Genomic DNA, 19,399 nt, shown 5'->3' with positions numbered 1-19,399 from the left:
ACATGCATAATAAATACATTTATTAAAGTGAAAATCATACATCATAATCAATTCTTCAGATTAAAGAAAACAAGAGGTGCAAAAAAAAAAAAAAAAAAAATTGTCAACTCCAACAGCATTTGTTACGGAGAGCAAAATGTTTGTCACTGTTAAGGAAAGAGAAGCCATAATGTAGTTTTGGCACGTTTACGCAAACCACTGGCCTGCAGTGAGGAACGTGTTTGTGCATATATCACGAGGATCATGTGAACAGCATATTAAACAACAGTCACCACACTCACACTGGTGATTAAATGCAAATAAATCAACGCTGATGAGTGGATACATGATTCAAACCTGGACTGATTACCACTATTTCTTTTTGGTCTGTATAAAGAAAGTCTAGAGACATACTGAGTGCAAGTGCAGTCTGGATCCACAAATCATGAACCGAGAAGAACACAAGCTGAAAAGCACTGGCAGTAGATGAGCTTTGCTGCAGAAATCTGGAAAACAAAATACTATAAAACTGCATCTATACTGTTTTTCCTCATACTTACAGGCATGTTTGATTCAAAGGAAAAAAGAGGACTTTAAAGATGACAAAAATGTCTCTCGAATCATTTAATTGAAAAATCCCCCAGTGAATCTACGAGACAGCGCAATCCTGTCAAAACACTCTGACAACAGGGACTCGATATGTGAAAAATGGCAACACAAAAATGTGTTTAATAAATGACAGCCACCCTGTTTCACAATAAAAATGTAGAAAGTACCAAACAAAAATGACTTGAATGAATGGTTCACTCATAAATTTCTATTTTTCTCCATCGGAACAGATTTGGAGAAATGTAGCATTGCATCACTTCTGCAGTGAATGGGTGCCGTCAGAATGAGAGTCCAAACAGCTGATAAAAACATCACAATAATCCACACCACTCCAGTTCATCAGTTAACATCTTATGAAGTGAAAAGCTTCAGGTTTGTGAAAAAAACAGACATTTTTAAATTCAAACCATTAATTCTGGCTAAAACACGAGCCCTTTCTCCGTAACACTGCTTTCTACTAAAATGAAAAGTACACCTCATCTGAATCAGGCGAGAAATATGCACAGATCAAGCACTGTTTACAAACCAAACATATTTTTTGGGATGTTTTAAATCAGCTGTTTGGACTCTCATTCTGACGGCACCCATTCACTGCAGAGCATCCATTCATGAACAATTGATGCAATGCTACATTTCTCCAAATCTGATGAAGAAACAAACTCATTTACATCTTGGACGACTTATAGGTGAGCACATTTAACAAATTTTTATTTTTGGATTCCTTATCGCTTTCCTAAATGTTTTACTCCCTATTGCCTTTAAATGCATTTCCATGCTGCAAACCAGCTCATTTACTCAAAGTCTTATTTTGGTATGAAGCGATTTCTGAAACGGTCTCTGCTCCTGATGAGGCGTACGTATCCCAGCGGTCAGTGACGAGTCTTGTGTGGGCACCAGTCTGTGTCTGGGTAGAGTAGGCAGTGAACCGTTTTAAACCTGAACAGATAACAGTTGCTTAGAGTCTTGCATTAAAACCTAATTTTGAAGTAAGAAAAACAAAAGTGATGTTTTTCAAGACTGTGTGTATTTAGTGTACCGTGTAGGGTCTTCAGCCAATGAGAACGCTCCTCCAACACTGACCACATTCCTCCTGTTCTCGAATCCACCATAACTGAGGGTCACCTACAGAGAGCAGCAAAGAAACACAACCTGATGAGTATTATGTAAGTAGGAGACATATTTACACAGATGGTGGACATCAAGTGAGCGGGAACAATCTGGGATCAAAAGCCAAAGCCAGCGGTACAGGACACTATCAAACACTGCTTTAGAAACACACCGACTGTGCTAGTTTGGACAAACAGGGATTTCACAACTTTGGCTAATTATTCTGGTGACCAGATCACAGATTTTAGGGTGGTAATATCCAGAATTTTGTGGGTTACTTTTATAATATTAACTATATTGTGTATGGGTTTATATGTGCAATGTTCAAACATAACAGGAAAGGAAAAAAGCAGAAATCTTGTTTATTTTTGCATTTTTTAAACTTTTATACAATATTTTATTATGTTATTAAAAATAAGAACAAACAAATATATAAAGATACAATTGAAATCAAGAGTGTATTTTTTTTCAAGTAGATTTAGTAGAAATTGAATACTTAAATATGTAAAATCCATATTAAAGCTACTAATATTACTGAATTGAGAGCAGTGAGATTTTCTTGATTTGGTTAACATTAAATGACACAGACAGCGATGGGTATATTAGGCTAGAGTCACTTTAAGACTGAATTCACAGATCAAGTATACTGACATTGCAAATGTTTATACACTTAAGCACTATTCGGACAGGACTAGTTTTCTAAACTACGTTTGAGTTTCGACTCTTACCTCCTGACGTCTGTGATTTTCATGTACCAATTCGGACGGGACTAACATCTCCGTGTTTATTAAAGAGGTGGGAGGGTCTGTTTTGTGCATCTGTATGCTGGCATTGCATTCATTCAGAATGATTGCCTTAGTATTATTACACAATAAATACTAAATGGCTAGTATAGCAAAACCATGTTAATGTGTGGTTCCTTTAGTTTAACTTGTTTTTTTTTATTTTTTGTTTTATTAAATGTAATTAAAACATTATGTAACTGAGTACATAAATGAACGTGAGTAATCTTACCTGATGCTGATATTACAATAGCCGGTATTAACCGTTTACGCAATCTTGCTCTTGATTTTATTATTTGTATTATTTTTTATTATTATTTATTTGCCGCTAAGCAAATATATCAAACATCTGCGCGGTAAGAGCATCTACCGTAATTCACGTTGGCCAAAACACACAAGGAACCGCGTTGTGAAATAAAATATCACCGGCATCACAGACATTGGCATTCGGACGGGATTAGTTTTCTCAGAGGATCACTGAGTTTGCTGAAAAACGGTAGGTAATTTGCTCTGGAATTATCACAGAGGTTGTGTGAGAAAAACACAGACGTGGGATTAAAATCACCAAGTACGGCTGTGAAACGCAGATTTCTCTAATGAACCCCTGTAAAACTAGTCCCGTCCGAATAGGGCTTAAGTGTGTATTTGACTGTTTAAGCATGTGTGCACTTAGTAACTTTTTTTTTTTAAAACATCCTCACTTTTTTATTGATTATTTTGTGCTTAAATGGCAAAAAAGTCTAACTTCTGAAATGTGCAGTATATCTGTATTACACATTATGCTGGATGTCTGGAGAGCGCAGGGTTGAGTGATCTGACCTGTTTGAGTATGCTGTCTGTTGGGAGTCTCTTCAGATTCTCCAGGTGTGAGTGGAACAGGCCTGTGTGTGTCAGAGGAACCTCCAGCAAAGCCTCGATGATGTAACCCACTGTACAGTCGTCCGGAAGACGGATCTTCTCTGCAGTCGTAATGAAGTTTCCAAGACTGTGAGAGAGAAAAATGCAATTCACACAAGGCCTTTAATCCGCTGTAAAAATGTGCATGAATGCAACTACATTAAGACATTTTATCGATTTGCATGTAAACCTGTTTTAGAGGCCTTCCATGGAAATATACATATAAATGTGATTTTGAAAGTATGGTGTCTTGAATATATAAATATATTTTGTTAATGTGAAAATGACTATTTAGTCAGTCATGTGCATGCTGAATAAAGCTGACAAGAATGGTGAAAGTTGTGTTTAGATGTGAAGCACTGAACATGTGAATTTATGCAGTCCGTTACGTTTTGCTTAAACAGTGACCTTTCCTAACAATAAAAAAACACTTTATGGCATTTTCACGACTATACACGATTTCTGAAAGCATAGTCAGTGTAAGATCACTAAAGAAAGGAATAAAAAAAATGAACTTACCTTGCCCATGGACTCATTTTGAGAGCCAAGCCCCGGCTGATGCAGAATCCAGCTCCTCCAGTAGCAAACCAGAACTTGACTGATGCCTGCAGAAGATAAATGCTCTCTAAACCACTGCTTTTCTTAATCAAAGATGCATTAAACTGATCAAAAGTGAGAGTAAAGACAGATTTCAATTTCAAACGAATGCTGCTCTTTTGAACTTTCAATTCATCAAAAACAACAACAAAAAAAGTACCACACAAACTGCATCGTTTTCAACACTGATAATAATCAGAAATGTTTCTTGAGCAGTAATCAGTATATCAAAATGATTTCTGAAGATCATGTGACACTGAAGACTGGAGGAACAATGCTGAAAATACAGCATTGCATCACAGAAATAAATAAGTTAGTCATCTACTTTTTTTTCCTTTAGGACTGGTCATTTTTTGGTAACTTAAAAACATAGATAAGTCTAAGCTGTATCAAAAGATTAGACTGATTAACCCCTGGCTAACTGCTAGACTAGATTTAAGGACACTGTCTTGACATCATGGCTTCGTTTATGCAACTGTCCCCTGGTCTCCTCCTTCTCATTTAAATCAAAAGACAAGGAGGGCTCACCGATCCGTCGCTCTTGACCCTCTCAGCGGCCTCTATGGGATGGTCCAGACTGGGTCTGCCCAGATACACGTCCTGTGTGTGAGAGTAGGACGACAGCAGCTCCAGCAAACTGGGCAGGATCACGTAGTTATCATCATCCATGTGACAGAACCACCTGCAGAACAGCACACATGAAACCACTGCCTCGTCGCCGGTCATGCATGTACGGTAAGAGCTTTTCTATTTAGCAGCATGAAAATCTGGCACACAACTTTTTCTGTGACTCGATGAACTTGTCATACTCCACAGACATCTTGCAGCACAGGGCTTGACGCGTGTGAGCCGCGGAGCAGTTGGTGTTGATCATGTTCAGCCCTGGAGGAGACAAAGACTTATACCAGAGACATTCAACTATTTCACACGACATTGTCCCTGTCATGATGAAATTAAGCATGTATGAGGTTCTTTTCACTAGGCATGGGTCAGGATTTCCCGATTTTTCTAGGTTTCCCTCTAAATTTGAAAGTGCTTCTTTATCTGCTCAGAGCAGGTTTAAGTGTCCCAACAGCTTCCATGGGAAAGTTACCTGCTTTCTGTCTGAGCTCCTTATCCTCGCTATCAGTGAAGATAAACGTCTGAAACAGAGAAAGTCAAAGTTCACTGCTACATGAAAGATCAGCATTCACTCAAAAACATCCTGCAGGGGTCTGAGATGCAGGGAGAAGAACTCTAAAATCTCTTAAAATCACACAATTTACACATCAGGGTTTGTAAAAGCGCTAGCCTGACGTCCCGTGGCTCTTGTGTTTTCCAGTGGGGCTCCAAAACGCATCACTGTCCCAATCGACTAGCAATCTTACATAGATTGCAAGTGTTCATTTGCACGTGTTTCGAAGTCTTGCCCATTTAAACATTCAAGCATTTTAAACAATTCAAGCGCAAGAAAAGACGAAAGAGAGTTCAGTATTATGTGGTTATTTGCGCACACATAGAGCAGCATTTTATTTTAAAAAGGAAAAAAAAAAACACTCACTAATGTTTTCGATCATGCTGAGTTGTCCACAGTGAAGTTCAGTCGATTAACTTTTTTTATTCAGGCTAGTTAAATTCATTTTGGGTTACCGAAATCTGAAGAATGCCTGGCCAGGGGGCTACCAGGAAATTAGAAATTTGGCGAGTCCTGCACATTTTGGTCAGGTATTTACAAATATTATTTACACTGAAATATTGTTGAGAGTTGACTGTGTTTGACCTATTTACTTTAAGTACTCGCTGAGATTTTAAGTTATTATTTAGTATTATTCGATTTCAGTTACAAACATTCATTTATTTATTTTTGGGGTTTTAGTGATTGTTTTAGTTAACTATAATAACCCTGGGGTAAACAATTAAAATTAGTGTTTAATGTGGACTTTTAGTTTTTATTTTAAAATGGATTGATTGATTAAATTTGGGAAATCCTGATTTGGGTTCCAGTTTACACACACACACACATACACGCACGCGCGCACACACACACACACACACACACACACACGCACCCACAGGCACGCGCACACACACACACACACACACGCACCCACACGCACGCGCACACACGCGCACACACACACGCGCGCACACACACACACGCGCACACACACACACGCGCACACACACACACACGCGCGCACACACACACACGCGCACACACACACACACGCGCGCACACACACACGCACACACAGATCATCCAGGGTGAAATGCCTCAGAGGGACAGAGTCATCTCAGGATCCAACACTGGCTTACTCATGATGTTTCTGACGAAGAGCATGTTTGAGCAGATCCTTTAAAACAGGGAAAACATGAAACACCGCTTGTCATTTGTACAAGTTGTATTTTAAAGTAAAAGCCACTTTGAGAATGTCTAGGGTTGTTTTTGCCATGAGCACATAAAGTCTCCAACAAAATGACCTCTTCAAAATGTATGCATTTATATCTCTGAATGCTCATTGGTCCCTTTCAGGAAATGTAACCACAAAACAGCATCCAGGTTATTTAAGTAGAAAGTCACATAAGGAAAAAGGCTGATGGACTTTGTGCTAAAATCTGAACATTGCGATTCTAATCGGGAAAGAATGTTTCTTCTGGCATGAGCTGAGCTGGCACTTTATGCTGAAGCTGTTTTTACCAAACACAGTCTTGCTTTATGAGCAAAGCTGAGCGCTTGAAATCTCTCCTGGGCATTTGGCTCGGTTGTGCAATGGCAAAACAATGGAGCTGCGCTGTTTTACAGGTTAAGTCAATCTGGGGGCCCCTCCGGACCCCACAGGAGAGGCCCGGGGAAGGGGGCATGTGCTGCTCTGGCGCCTTTGGCAGTCGAGTGAATGATCTTGGATGAAATCAAACACACGTTGTCTTGTGTCTTGTGTCTGTGGCTCTTCCTCTTGCAGGGGCCCTGAGGGACACCAGGACTGAACCCCCCGTTATCAGCCACACCGCCAGAGAGCAGCGGGTTAAATCTGTGCCACAACAGTCCAGCTACTTTCAATAATCTTCAATCCACAAATCACCAACATTCACAAATCAATTCCTTTAGAAACACAAACTGTCTCTGTGTTATTGTGACAGAGATCAGAAGACGACAGAAACACAGATATACTGTCGTAGGAGTGTTTATTGTTTATCAAAACCTTTCTGTCGTCTTTTGATTCTGCTGTCCATCTCGGGTATTTCCGTAATAATTAAATATATTTGTCATTCACTAGCCTTTTTTTTTTTTTTACACTCTAGAATATATTTTCTGCCTCTTTCTGTGATAAGAAGCCGTTTCAGAGCAGAAGAGGAAGTTTTCACTCATCTGATGTTGTGGTGTAAAAACATGAACAAAATTTATAATCGCAACGTATTTCTTATTTTTGGTTGATATATATTTGATGTCGATAGGAACAAAATTGAGAAAAGCTTTAGAAGAATTGTCAAAAACAGCCACAAAGTATGTGTGTACCTATAAACCTCTGAAATATGGATTAGCCAAGTCCTATAAAACATTATAATATTTTAGAAATAAAAACGGTACAAATAATTTAATTTAAAATACAATAAAAAACAATTCACACGTGTGAATTAAACCGTGATTGTTGTACCAAGCCGATTCAACATTATATTGAAAATGGTGGCATCCCTGGTTAAAAAGATGAAATATAAAGTATTGGGAGTTTAATCTCTAGTGGATGGCAAAATAACTGACTACGGAGTATTAATACACAGAACACCTCCATACCTGTTCCTTGGCTTTGGACACCCAGGTCTGGGACAGGAGCTGCAGTCTGGACTTGTGATATTTCCTGGTGGTCTTAACAGCAATAAAAATGTCTCTCAAATCCAAAGAGTCTCTGGAACGGGACCCAGGGGATCTGGGGCGTGCAGCGTCTCTCTCTAGCATCCTCTGTGGGTCCTCGGGTCGGCCTCTAGGAGGAAGTGGGTGAATGAAACTACCATCCTTGGCATCCTCGCTTCCTCGGCCGGGGTTCCCGTAGAGGTCATGTCTGTGTCCGGCTCCGGCTCTGATGGGTTTGGTACGGGGCCGGGGTTGGGGCAGATCTTTCTGACGCTGCAGGGGTTGTAAGGAGGGAATAAGCAGCACTAGTAGGGCACAGAACGCCAGGGAAAGCAGGAAGCAGATTTTATTGGTGCCAACATGGGATAAGTGCATTCTTCCTGTACTCAACCTCCCACGCCTGCCTGACTCTCCACAACACCAGCCATCTTCACTGCATCAGACCCTGCGAGAACAGAACCACATGAGCATCAGCAAGAAATTACGTTCCATCATCTTTAAATTACCCTTACACCGTCTTAAAGGAATAGTTCACACAAATTCAAATGTGCTGCAAATGTACTTAACCTTAAGATATAGATGAGTGTGTTTCTTCATCAGATTTGGAGAAATGTAGCATTGCATCAGTGTCTCAGCAATGGATGCTCTGCAGTGAATGGGTGCCGTCAGAATGAGAGTCCAAACAGCTGATAAAAACATCACAATAATCCACAGCGCTCCAGTCCATCAATTAATGTCTTGAGAAGAGAAATCTGTAATTACCGGTAAGTCTAGTATGAGTCCAGTAACCATTATATTGCTTTCTCCAGTGAAAAAGTCATCTGGTGTGAATCAGGAGATAAATATAGTCACCGTTTACAAGAAACGGTCTAAAACAGCTCTAAACAAATATTTTACGGACTCGTGTTTTGGACTGAATCAATGGTTTGAAGTTAAAAACATCTTGATGATGGTTTGTTTCTCACAAACACACAGCTTTTGGCTTCACAAGATGTTCACTGATGAATTGGAGTGCTGTGGATTATTGTGATGTTTTTATCAGCTGTTTGGACTCTCATTCTGACGGCACCCATTCACTGCAGAGCATCCATTGATGAACAAGTGATGCAACGCTACATTTCTCCAAATCTAATTTAAAGCTGGACTGAGGATGAGTAAATTCAGCAAATATTCATATTTGGGTGAACTGTTCCTTTAATAAATCCTTGTAATTCATCTGAAATTAGTCACTATCTGAACATGAACAAACCTGCCAGGCTCTTTAAATGTTCAAACGTGTTTTCTTTTATTCCGCCTGAAGTGCATTGTGCAATCCAAAGAAAGCATATGCATTCGGTTTCATTTTGGCACTGGCGAGTCTCTTTCAGCCCTAATAACAGCCTGAGCCATCAATGCGAGCCACTTCCTGTCTTCTATTTTCAGAGCTGAAACGATACCTCAAGCAGTCACAGATGTGAAGCTGAAGGTTGCAGTGTCAGCATGAACTCATATGCACACTTAAAACCAGCTAAAACTCTCCTAAATGTGATGCACGTTAAAGCAAATATTTAATTCTTAGTATTTATATATATATAACAATGCTTGTCTTTTAATTTGACTAGCATAACAAAAGTGCTGACTTAACATTGCTTAACTGCAAGATGTTTGCTCACAATTTTAAAAAGAAAACTCTGAATTGTTATATATATATATATAACAAAATGCAAGATGTAAAATCAATTCAGATAAATGTAAATGTTTTAAACTCACAATTATGAGTTTATAACTTGAGATTTTGAGATATACACTCACAGTTATGAGAAAAAAAATAGATATGATGTCAAAATTAGCTTTTTTATTTGCTGGCAGAAATAAATGTTCATGTTCCAGACCAGAGAATGTGAGTCTCGTTTAAGGCTTATTACACTTCTATAAGTTTACGTATCCTGAACACACATAATCCAATCATATTTTCTTTTCTTTTTTTTTTGTTATAGTTTAACTAAACTGATTGGAAAGTACTTTTAGTACAAAAGTTGTTCACTTGGTGAATATGATGCCAGAAAAAAAATCATCACATAGTAAAAACTAAAATGGTTTAGGATTATTTTATTTTTTCTTTATATCATGATAGTTTTAAATATGCATTAATTAAGATTTTTGATAATTTCTCATGTTTTCAGATAACAAATCTGCATCTGGGGTTAAAACTATTATTTACACTTTGCAGTTTACATGCATTATTTAGTCTTACTTATGGCTAGTGTTAAATCATTTAGTAATAATGAATTTGAATTTCATATAAATTATAGTAGTCGTACTATTAATCACATATGTAGATTTAACATTTTTTAACTATTACACTATACATTTTTTGTGTATAGTAATTAAAACAAAACTGAACGGACAAGGTGTTTAAAACAGCCTGCATGTATGTGTGCATATATATATATATATATAAATATATATATATATATATATATGTTGAATTGAATGCCTTTATTTATAAATGTGTGTGTATGCATAATTATATATGCATACACAAACACACACACACACACACACACACACACACACACACACACACACATATATATATATATATATATATATATATATATATTTATAAAAAAACACACTTTCATGTCTTAAGATTAAAAAGTGACTGGGACAAGTGTTAATGCAAATAAAAGTTTTTAGATGAGCTATAACACAAAGAAATGCCATTAGTTAACTACTTTAGTTAACATGAACTAAGCATGAACTATATTTCTACAGCATTTATTTTTCTTAGCTCATGTCAATTCCAACATTTACTAATGCGTTGATAAAACCAAAAGTTGTGTTTTTAACATCAGTTAATGCACATGAACAATCAACGACTGTATTTTTATTAACTTTAAGATTAGATATCGAAAGATACTGTTAAACATGTATTGTTCAGTGTTTGCTCATACATTAACTAATGGAACCTTATAGTAAAGTGTTAACGAAAATATATCTTAATTAAATAATATTAAAATAAAAAACTATAATAATAATAATAATATTACACTTGAGACATAAAAGTGTGACAAGTTTAATAAAGTAATGAATGACTTCTATATCCAAATGCCCTGTTATTTCAATGAAACTTCTATGTGCATCAACACTACCCTGGCACTTTTATGTTACATGAAGTCCAATACACAACAATGAAGCCAGATTTTGTCCAGAAACCACTTCACAAAGAGTCCTTTGGGCTTTGTCTGAGCTGAAGTGGCCTGCACTACAGCCTTCGAGCTCATGAAGCCGTTCATACACAGTTTTTACTACATTTCTGCATGAACTAAAAGTTCACACAAACCGAGCAAAGGTCAAATAAAGCCATTCAACTCGCAAAGATAAGCAAACTTAGTCGGATTCGGCCAGGCGTGAGTTCGTCTCTTACCGAGAGCCACCGGACGGTCATCCTCGAGAGTTTTAACCGAGTAATAAAGATCTCAGCCGCTCGTCGTCGAGTCAGATCAGCGCGACTCTTCCAGTTCCATCTGTTTATTGTTCCTGCTTTGACTTCTTCTCTTGGTGCTTCCTGAGATTATTATCTGTTAATACCGGACATTTATCACCGAGCTCGTCCCGAGGTCCGCTCTGAATCACCGCTGCGGTCCTGCTGTTGTTTTAATCACCTCTGTGACTGTGACTGTCTCAAAGATACAATATAACAGCTACATTGTGTTTCTGTAGATCCCAACGCGCATGTTTTGATATTAGCGCCCTCTGGCGGACGTGACGTGATGCAGCAGAGGATGTCGTCACTTAGTCCTAGTGACGAAAGCCTTGCAAATCAAATGTCACAGTTGTTTTTTATTCCAAATAAGATATTTGAACAACTTGTTGGCCTGTCTTTCTTACTAGTGACCTATTTTTCATTAACTTCAACCAGCAATGTCTTCTTTCATGGAAATTATGTTTTGTCCATGGTCACCCCCCCATATACATTACATTTACATTTATTCATTTAGCAGACGCTTTTATCCAAAGCGACTTACAGATGAAGACAGTAGAAGCAATCAAAAACAACAAAAAGAGCAATATATATATTCAAAGCGATTACTCATTTAACGGTCATACCCGTCGTAAATACTCAAAAAAAAAAAAAAAAAAAAAAAAAAAAAAAAAAATATATATATATATATATATATATATATATATATATATATATATATATATATATATATATATATATAATTATATTTATATAAATATAAAAATAATTTATTATATATATAATTTTTTTTTGCATGTATCTGCTTCATGATTCTGTACTTTTGACTAATATAGCACAGGCTATATAGCTACATTTACTATTATTATTTTTTTATTTATTCTTTAAAAAGTAACTTCTTTACACTTCGCCGCCATGCTGAAGTAAACACGGAGGACATAAAGTAAGCGATTATGTGTTTATTTCTAGTGTGATCTGCAGCAGAAGCCAGCGATATTATGCACTGGCAATATATATATAAAAAAATAATAATAAAGACAAGGATGTGAGTAATGTAATGTAATCAGAGTTTTGAAACGTAATGTTTTGCTTGTAGTAGTCTCTGTAATACAAGAGTTCTAACACAGATTCGGATTTAGTACCACATAATAAAGTGGCACAAATCAGAATAATAATCAAAAAAGATCGGATTCCACGCGGTTTGTGCTGTTCACACTGTGTTGACAAAAACAGATCTGAGTCAGACGTGAGCAAAAAACAAAAACAAAAAAACAATTTGGATGCAGTGTGACCGTAGCTGATGTCTGCCGCCCTCGTGTGTCTGTAAGATGAAGTGCAGGTGAACTGGTAAACTACATAATAAAATAACATAAAAAATTGTTTTGATTTCTTTGCAGCATTTATCTGTTTTGTCTGATCTCTTAAGACATCAGGTTGTTTTATAGAGAATGCACACACACACACACACACACACACACACACACACATACACACACACACACACACACACACACACACACACACACACACACACACACACACACACACACACACACACACACACAGACCACAAAGCAAAGGGACAGCATGAGAGCAGGATATAAATAGCCCTGGCTGTATTTAGGATGGGATGGGTTACTGCACTCTTGAACAAGTGCTTCTGTCAATCAAGACTTTAAACAAGATGGCACACAAAGGGATCTGGGCTTTGGCAATAACAGGCAAGTTCATTCACTTTCTTTTGGGTCTTTAAAGAGATTTATAAACATTTCAATGCCAAAACAAATGCTTCGGCAGGCTGCAATGTACTAAACAACGTTAATGTTTTTTGCAGTCTTCACAGCAGGTCTCCTGTTGGTCCGGGCCGACATTATCACAGAAGCCCCGGTGGGTCAGCTGTTCGTTTATGAGCTACACCGAGAGGTTTTCCAGAGTGAATTTGAGCCTTTTCATAAAGTCTTCGGTATGTCTGAGCATCAGTGACAATATTTTAAAGCACAGTTCAAAAGTAACAGCATGTTTCATGATAAATGTGTCTTGTCCTGATCTGTAGGTCAAGTTTTTAATGATCCCATGGTGTTTAAATGCAACAAGGAGCGGTTTCCAGATCTGCCCCGCTGGCTCCGCTTCACCCAGAGAGACGCCTACGACAACGCATTCCTGTACGGGACGCCTCTGCCACGGGACCAGGGCAGGAACATCATAGAGGTGCACATTTAAAACAGATAATATTGGATCATATTTGACGTGATCTGTAAGGCGTCTAACACTGCTGAAGCACTTGTTGCACACAATCTACAATCATGTTAAAGTGAGTATAAGATATGATCATCAGGCTTTTGAGGAACATAAATGTTCGCTTCTCACTCATAATTGCATTGTTGCATTATATAATTTGATCATAAAACTAAGCCCTTAAATATCATCTTGCTTAAACATTATTGAGGATATCAGTTGAGTGAGAATTGATATTTCTAACACATGTAAGCAGTCTGTTTTACTGTCATAAAGATCTCATCAATTTACATTACAAGAATCAGAATTACTTGTAATATTTTTGCATTTGCATATTTTTTTCCTCAGTTTGAGCCTTCCTCCTTGAGTTTGAGCTCCACATTCTCACTATATCATACTATACGAGCCATAAAAGCCTGATACTCAAAAAAGAAAAGAAAACACACCGGGAGACATTTAGATATTTTTTTCTATTTTGTCTAAAAGTTAAATTGTTCTATTTAAAAAAAAAATTGGACAGACTTTACAGGGTTAAATTTAAGTCAAAATATTTAAAAGTCTAATAAAAATATCTTCTGAATCTTCTATCTTCAGATTTTCGTGATCAACAAGCGTAATTACGAAACGTTTAAAGAGAGGCTGGTGATAAATGTGGGTCCTGCAGGTATGATGTCATTCACTAATGAATCTCAATCTCTGATGTATTTCCTGGATGCATGAGATTTAGAAACATGGTTTCGTTTCGTCCCAGTAAAGCAGATGCCGTACCAGGCTGAGTTCTTCATAGAGCGGAGAGAGATTGAGAAAGTGCTGCCCGCTGCTGTTCAAGCGGAGATCAAACTGGACATGCAGAAACTGTGGAGAACCAGCCGTCTGGAGTTTGTCAACATCAGCTCTGCTCTGGAGAGGGGCGGCCGCGTGCCCCTGCCTCTTCCAGGACACTTCGAAGGGTGGGCTACAGAGAAACTCTGAATGGATCTTAATATTATGGTGCTGTTGTTATCATAAATTAACTATAAATTACTTTAGTTTATACCAATTATTATTAGATGCTGTATAATAATAATAATAATAATAATAATAATAATAATAATAATAATAATAATAATAATAATAAATTGGACCCCCCCACAAATATTACTATATTAATAATAATAATTAAAAGTATTAATATTATTATAAGTCATTATATGTTTTTACCAATTATTATTAGAGTATATATTATACTAATAATATATACTATTACTACATTATACTAAATAATAATCATTATTATAATAATTATTATGGTTATTAGACTATATTATATATTATACTAAATAACAAAAACAACAATAATATCTTATATTATCTAATTATTATTATTATTATTATTATTATTTTGTTGATACATTATTATAGTTTTTACTAATTATTATTATAATATATTTTATACTAATATATAATATTACTATATTATGAATAATCATCATTATCTTATTATATATATATATATATATATATATATATATATATATATATATATATATATATATACTAAATAATAACATAATTATTATAATCATATTATGTTGTTTTTGTTAAAGTATTATGGTTATTAGACAATATTATATATTATACTAAATAACATAAACAACAACAACAATTATTATTATTATTATTATTACAGATTTTTAGTCAGTAACTTTGTCTTGTTTTCCAGTAAATATATCTAAATATCCTTTATTTGAGATGCAACATTTTGTATAAGCTATTAAGATAAATTTTCTTGAATTACATTTATTTTTTCAAATTGTGAGATTTATGATTATAACATGACAAAATAAATATGATATATTCCAAGAAACAGACTAGTCCTAGTATCCTCCATAATTTTGCTTCTGAACGTCTATTTATCTTGATTTAAAATCCTGATTTGAAATACTTTGAGATATATTTTGTGTTGAACTGTTGATATATGTTGTGTCTGTGTTTGTCTCAGCGTGTATGTGAAGCTGGGTTCAGACCAGCCGTTTTCTCAGTGCATGCTGAGACTTGAGACAGCGGAGCATCAGAGAGATTGTGCATCTGGACAGAAGATCACCGGAGACTGCAGCAACTGTGAAAACCCCATCAACTGCATCACCTGGTGCAAATCTACCCTGGTCAGACACAACACACAGCCTCAGGTGTAATGCATACGTCACCTCCATCCTTACGTATCTTTGATCCCACAGTTTGACCTGTCCAGGCCCGTTCCTCCGGCTCCGGTCCCCACCGTGGGCTCGGGCGTCCTGGCGTGGGGAGGAGAGTTCAATCCTCCGGAGTCTCCTCCTGACAGAGATTTCTTCCCAGACTACATTGTCACCGTCATCGTTCCCTTGGTTCTGGTTTTGATCCTCTGTCTCATCCTGTCCTACATCATGTGCTGCAGGAGAGAGGGAGTGTATGTACACTAGATTCATGTTTTGGACAAAAACAAAAAGTAATTCTGTTTGGATAACCATTTTAAGTTTTATTTTCTCGTTGTTATTTTCAGTCTGAAACGAAATGCCAAGACTCCGGAGTAAGTACCCTATACTGTATCACCAACAAACAATATGTTATAGTCAGTGGACATATTGATATATGTATTATTATTTTTATTTTTTCTAAGAAAAGACACTCCAGACAAAACCAGTTTTAAAAAATATATATATATATTTTTTTTGATTTTGTGCTTCATGCCATCTTTCAGAATAGTGGGGGGAAAAATGAAAATTGTAATTATAATGTGCCGATTTTGAAAATAGTGTCTATTTTGATTGAGAACCTCACGATTTCTCAAAATATGCATTTTGTCTTAATAATTTTGGAAAAAAATATTTGTGGGAAAGATTTATTGATATTTTTGAACTCAGCATCATCAAATGTGGTAATATTAGGAATTTTTCTTTATTTTTATTTTTTTTGCAAATCACCAGTATTTTACAGACAAAGGGCTGTTATTGTTGTCTATTGATTTGAGTTACAATACTTATCTTTAAAGGTTAAAACATAAATTTTTTCCCCTATATAAATTCTGAAGGTTTTTACAGAGGGGTTTGTTTATCTAATATTTAAATATTTAATTAACAACAATTAAAAAAAGAGAAATCCAAAATCCCTTTTGTAAAACCCTTTAATATGTCAACAAAATGAAACAAGAATTTTGATCAAGGCATTATCCCATGTTCAGATTTCTGTTTGGGAAATGTATGCAAATGCGTGCATATTTAATTAGATCGAATTTTAACACAGAAAGTGTTTCTCAGTGTACTGTGAAAAGTTAACTGATGGTGATATTTATTGGTTTCTACCCTTTCACCCGTGGTGTCTGAGCACATTTTCCCTTTTCTCATCTCAGTCTGCAGCTCTATCATCACCACACCATCCAGGGTGATGCCAACGAGCTGCGCAGGATGGCTGGCGGAGACAGACGCACTGCAGATCGTCCTCGGCAGTGCTTACAGCCGCTCCTCATGGCAGAGCAGGCAATGGCTGAGAGCTGAGGGACACCAGAGCCGGCTGTAATAATCACTGTCTGTGGAAATGTGTTTAAGGTTCACTATTTGTTTCTTGCTTTGTGTTTCTTCAAGGAATACATCACTCAAAAATTAACATTCACCTAATAACCGACCCAAAAATGTTGCTCCAAAACCATATGCTGCTGTTTTTTCTCTATTAAATATAGGAGCAGTTACTAAGCTCCAGAAACATATAAAACCCATAGTAATTATAAAAACCATAGCTCCAATTGAGCTGTGCTGCTGTGCAGTGTAGAATCAGTGATTTGAAGTCTTTGTGTGATTAAAGGAACACCTTTTTTTGAAAATATACTCATTTCCCAACTCACCTAGAGTTAAACAATACAATTTTACCGTTTTCAAATGCATTCAGTCATCCTCCAGGTCTGGCGGTTGCACTTTTTGCATTGCATGCACATCATAGATTATTGAATCTGATTTGACCATAAGCATCTCGCCCCAAAAATGACCAAAGAGTTCCTACATTGTTCCTATTAAAAACTTGACCCTTCTGTTGTTACATCATGTAGTAAGACCGATTGAAAATGAAAAGTTGAAATTTTCTAGACTGATATGACTAGGAACTATACTCTCATTCCGGTGTAATATTTAATATTTAATGTTGCTATATATTTTCAGGCACTGTGTAATATCACTGGCCTGATGCTCCCATGGTACGACAGCAAAGTTCCTAGATTATTACGCCGGAATGAGAGTCATTTTTGAGTGAGATGCTAACGGTCTAATCAGATTCAATGATCTACGCTAAGCTATGCTAAAAGTGCTACCGCCAGACCAACTGAACGGATTCGAAAACGTTAAAACTCAACTGTTTAACTCTAGGGGAGTTGGAAAATGAGCTTATTGAGCCTAAAAAAGTGGAGTGTTCCTCTAACTAATTGAATTGTAATTGAATTGTACTTCACACAATGCTTTTATCTTTGATCGCTTTTAGTAAGGACCATGAATATCACTGTCAGTTTGCGTTGGTCAAATCTGACTAATCAATTTAACCCTCTGGTGGTCTTTGGTCATATAGTCAGGTAAAAAAAAATGCATTTTACATTTTATTTTGTCATTTTTGGTACTAATAAAATGTGGACATTATTAAAAAAGGCTGAAAGTACATAACTGTAAATACAAAAAATAAAAAAAATACTCAAGTAAGAACCAATATTAAAGAACAAATACTCATGCAACGAAATATATAATGAAACGTCTTTCATTACTTTTGACTGCTGAGGATCACAAATGAAAGTGAGGAATATCTGAGGGTTAAAATAAGATTGTGTTTTAATAACATCTACACTTATCCCAACTGTAAATCTACCCCTTACAATAATGCAAATAAAAATAAATTGTAATAAATTACGCTAAATTGATGTGCGCATGCCCAGTAGTTTTTGCTGTATCCCTTCTAGCTTTAAACATTAAAAAGGTTGAGTATTGGTGCAGATAGCAATCCAGAATCTGTCACTCTTATAACAACTATAAGATTAAATGCGATGTACAGTATGGTTTGATGTGGAAAATATATTATTTTGGTTCTGTGCATGCTGGGTAATGTGTATCCAAATTAACTTTGTCTGCATTTAACATTAAATACTTTGATTGGTCTGTTTAGAGTTGCTTCTGTATTTCTTCTTTGTGCACTTGAATTATCGATGCTAAAATGGTGTTTGACGCTGCACTGCCATCTATCGACGTTCAGAATGACAACCTCTGAATTTTATGTAAATAACATTACATGGTTTTACAGATTTATCACCTTACCTGTTGAACTATTCACAGTCTTTAAAACCTTTTCTGCCTCTCCAGCTGTACACCCTGTTGAAAAAAACAGCACATGCTGGTTAGGTATGTTTTGAAGCATGGCTGCTGGCTTGAGCTGGTTTAAAATGGTTCTTAGCTCATGTGCTGGTTCTAAACTGGTTTTAAGAAACTAGCTCCTGATCAGGACCAGCTTAAACCATTAAACCATGCCTTATGGGTGGGAATTAAATTACTAAAATTCCATTGAAGATCTGCTGTACTTTGTTCCCACTAAAAAGTGGTCTCTCGACCTGGCATTAACGCCTTGGGGGCTCCCTTCCTTCCTAACCTACCTGAAATCTTATTGCGCAAGGCCAGTGAAGTTGCAACTCTCACTGGCCAATGCCAGCCAAGCTGGTGAATGAGGGTGTGGCCCTGCAACTTTATAATGCGCTGTATTGGCGACATAAACGGAGAAACTTCCTCTTTCATGTATCCTACTGAAGACAGCTGTCGAGACGATGCAAGAAGACGGTTTTCCCTCTCTGCGTTCCAACATGTCAAATTTTTGCACGCAGTGTTCAGGACCCATCGAGGCCCTGGACACCCATGAGATCTGCATCCG

At 36.6% G+C, this 19,399-nt stretch overlaps 2 protein-coding genes across 2 annotated transcripts; one reads left to right on the top strand and one right to left on the bottom strand.

The window, feature by feature from the left end:
- Nucleotides 1-3: 3 nt before the first annotated feature.
- On the bottom strand, nt 4-11,519 carry rfng (RFNG O-fucosylpeptide 3-beta-N-acetylglucosaminyltransferase). The gene is made up of 9 exons (XM_026223222.1): nt 11,207-11,519; nt 7,741-8,242; nt 5,065-5,113; nt 4,751-4,853; nt 4,500-4,653; nt 3,894-3,979; nt 3,297-3,462; nt 1,625-1,710; nt 4-1,524 (listed from the first exon to the last, which is right to left on the bottom strand). The coding sequence occupies exons 2-9, from the start codon at nt 8,170-8,172 to the stop codon at nt 1,458-1,460; spliced, it is 1,143 nt and encodes a 380-aa protein (XP_026079007.1). The 5' UTR covers nt 8,173-8,242; nt 11,207-11,519; the 3' UTR covers nt 4-1,457.
- A 1,344-nt stretch (nt 11,520-12,863) lies between these two features.
- sgca (sarcoglycan, alpha) lies at nt 12,864-18,645 on the top strand. Its single transcript, XM_026223221.1, has 9 exons — nt 12,864-12,984; nt 13,098-13,226; nt 13,317-13,471; nt 14,093-14,162; nt 14,250-14,448; nt 15,480-15,642; nt 15,715-15,923; nt 16,017-16,043; nt 16,863-18,645. The coding sequence occupies exons 1-9, from the start codon at nt 12,894-12,896 to the stop codon at nt 17,005-17,007; spliced, it is 1,188 nt and encodes a 395-aa protein (XP_026079006.1). The 5' UTR covers nt 12,864-12,893; the 3' UTR covers nt 17,008-18,645.
- The last annotated feature ends 754 nt before the right edge of the window (nt 18,646-19,399 follow it).

The sequence above is a fragment of the Carassius auratus genome, chromosome 37 (genome assembly GCF_003368295.1).
Source record: "Carassius auratus strain Wakin chromosome 37, ASM336829v1, whole genome shotgun sequence".
In the NCBI taxonomy this organism is placed as follows: Eukaryota; Metazoa; Chordata; class Actinopteri; order Cypriniformes; family Cyprinidae; genus Carassius; species Carassius auratus.
The sequence above is the reverse complement of the archived record's forward strand: the minus strand, read 5'-3'. Positions and strand labels throughout refer to the sequence as shown.

Excerpts from the sequence above, each read along its gene's own strand:
- rfng (XM_026223222.1), bottom strand. The coding sequence starts at position 8,172 with ATGCACTTATCCCATGTTGGCACCAATAAAATCTGCTTCCTGCTTTCC. Across the intron at positions 4,854-5,064 it reads GGAGCTCAGACAGAAAGCAG|GGCTGAACATGATCAACACC; the intron begins GTAACTTTCCCA and ends TGTCTCCTCCAG. Across the intron at positions 1,525-1,624 it reads TTGGCTGAAGACCCTACACG|GTTTAAAACGGTTCACTGCC; the intron begins GTACACTAAATA and ends TTATCTGTTCAG.
- sgca (XM_026223221.1), top strand. The coding sequence starts at position 12,894 with ATGGGTTACTGCACTCTTGAACAAGTGCTTCTGTCAATCAAGACTTTA. Across the intron at positions 12,985-13,097 it reads CTGGGCTTTGGCAATAACAG|TCTTCACAGCAGGTCTCCTG; the intron begins GCAAGTTCATTC and ends TGTTTTTTGCAG. Across the intron at positions 13,227-13,316 it reads GCCTTTTCATAAAGTCTTCG|GTCAAGTTTTTAATGATCCC; the intron begins GTATGTCTGAGC and ends CCTGATCTGTAG.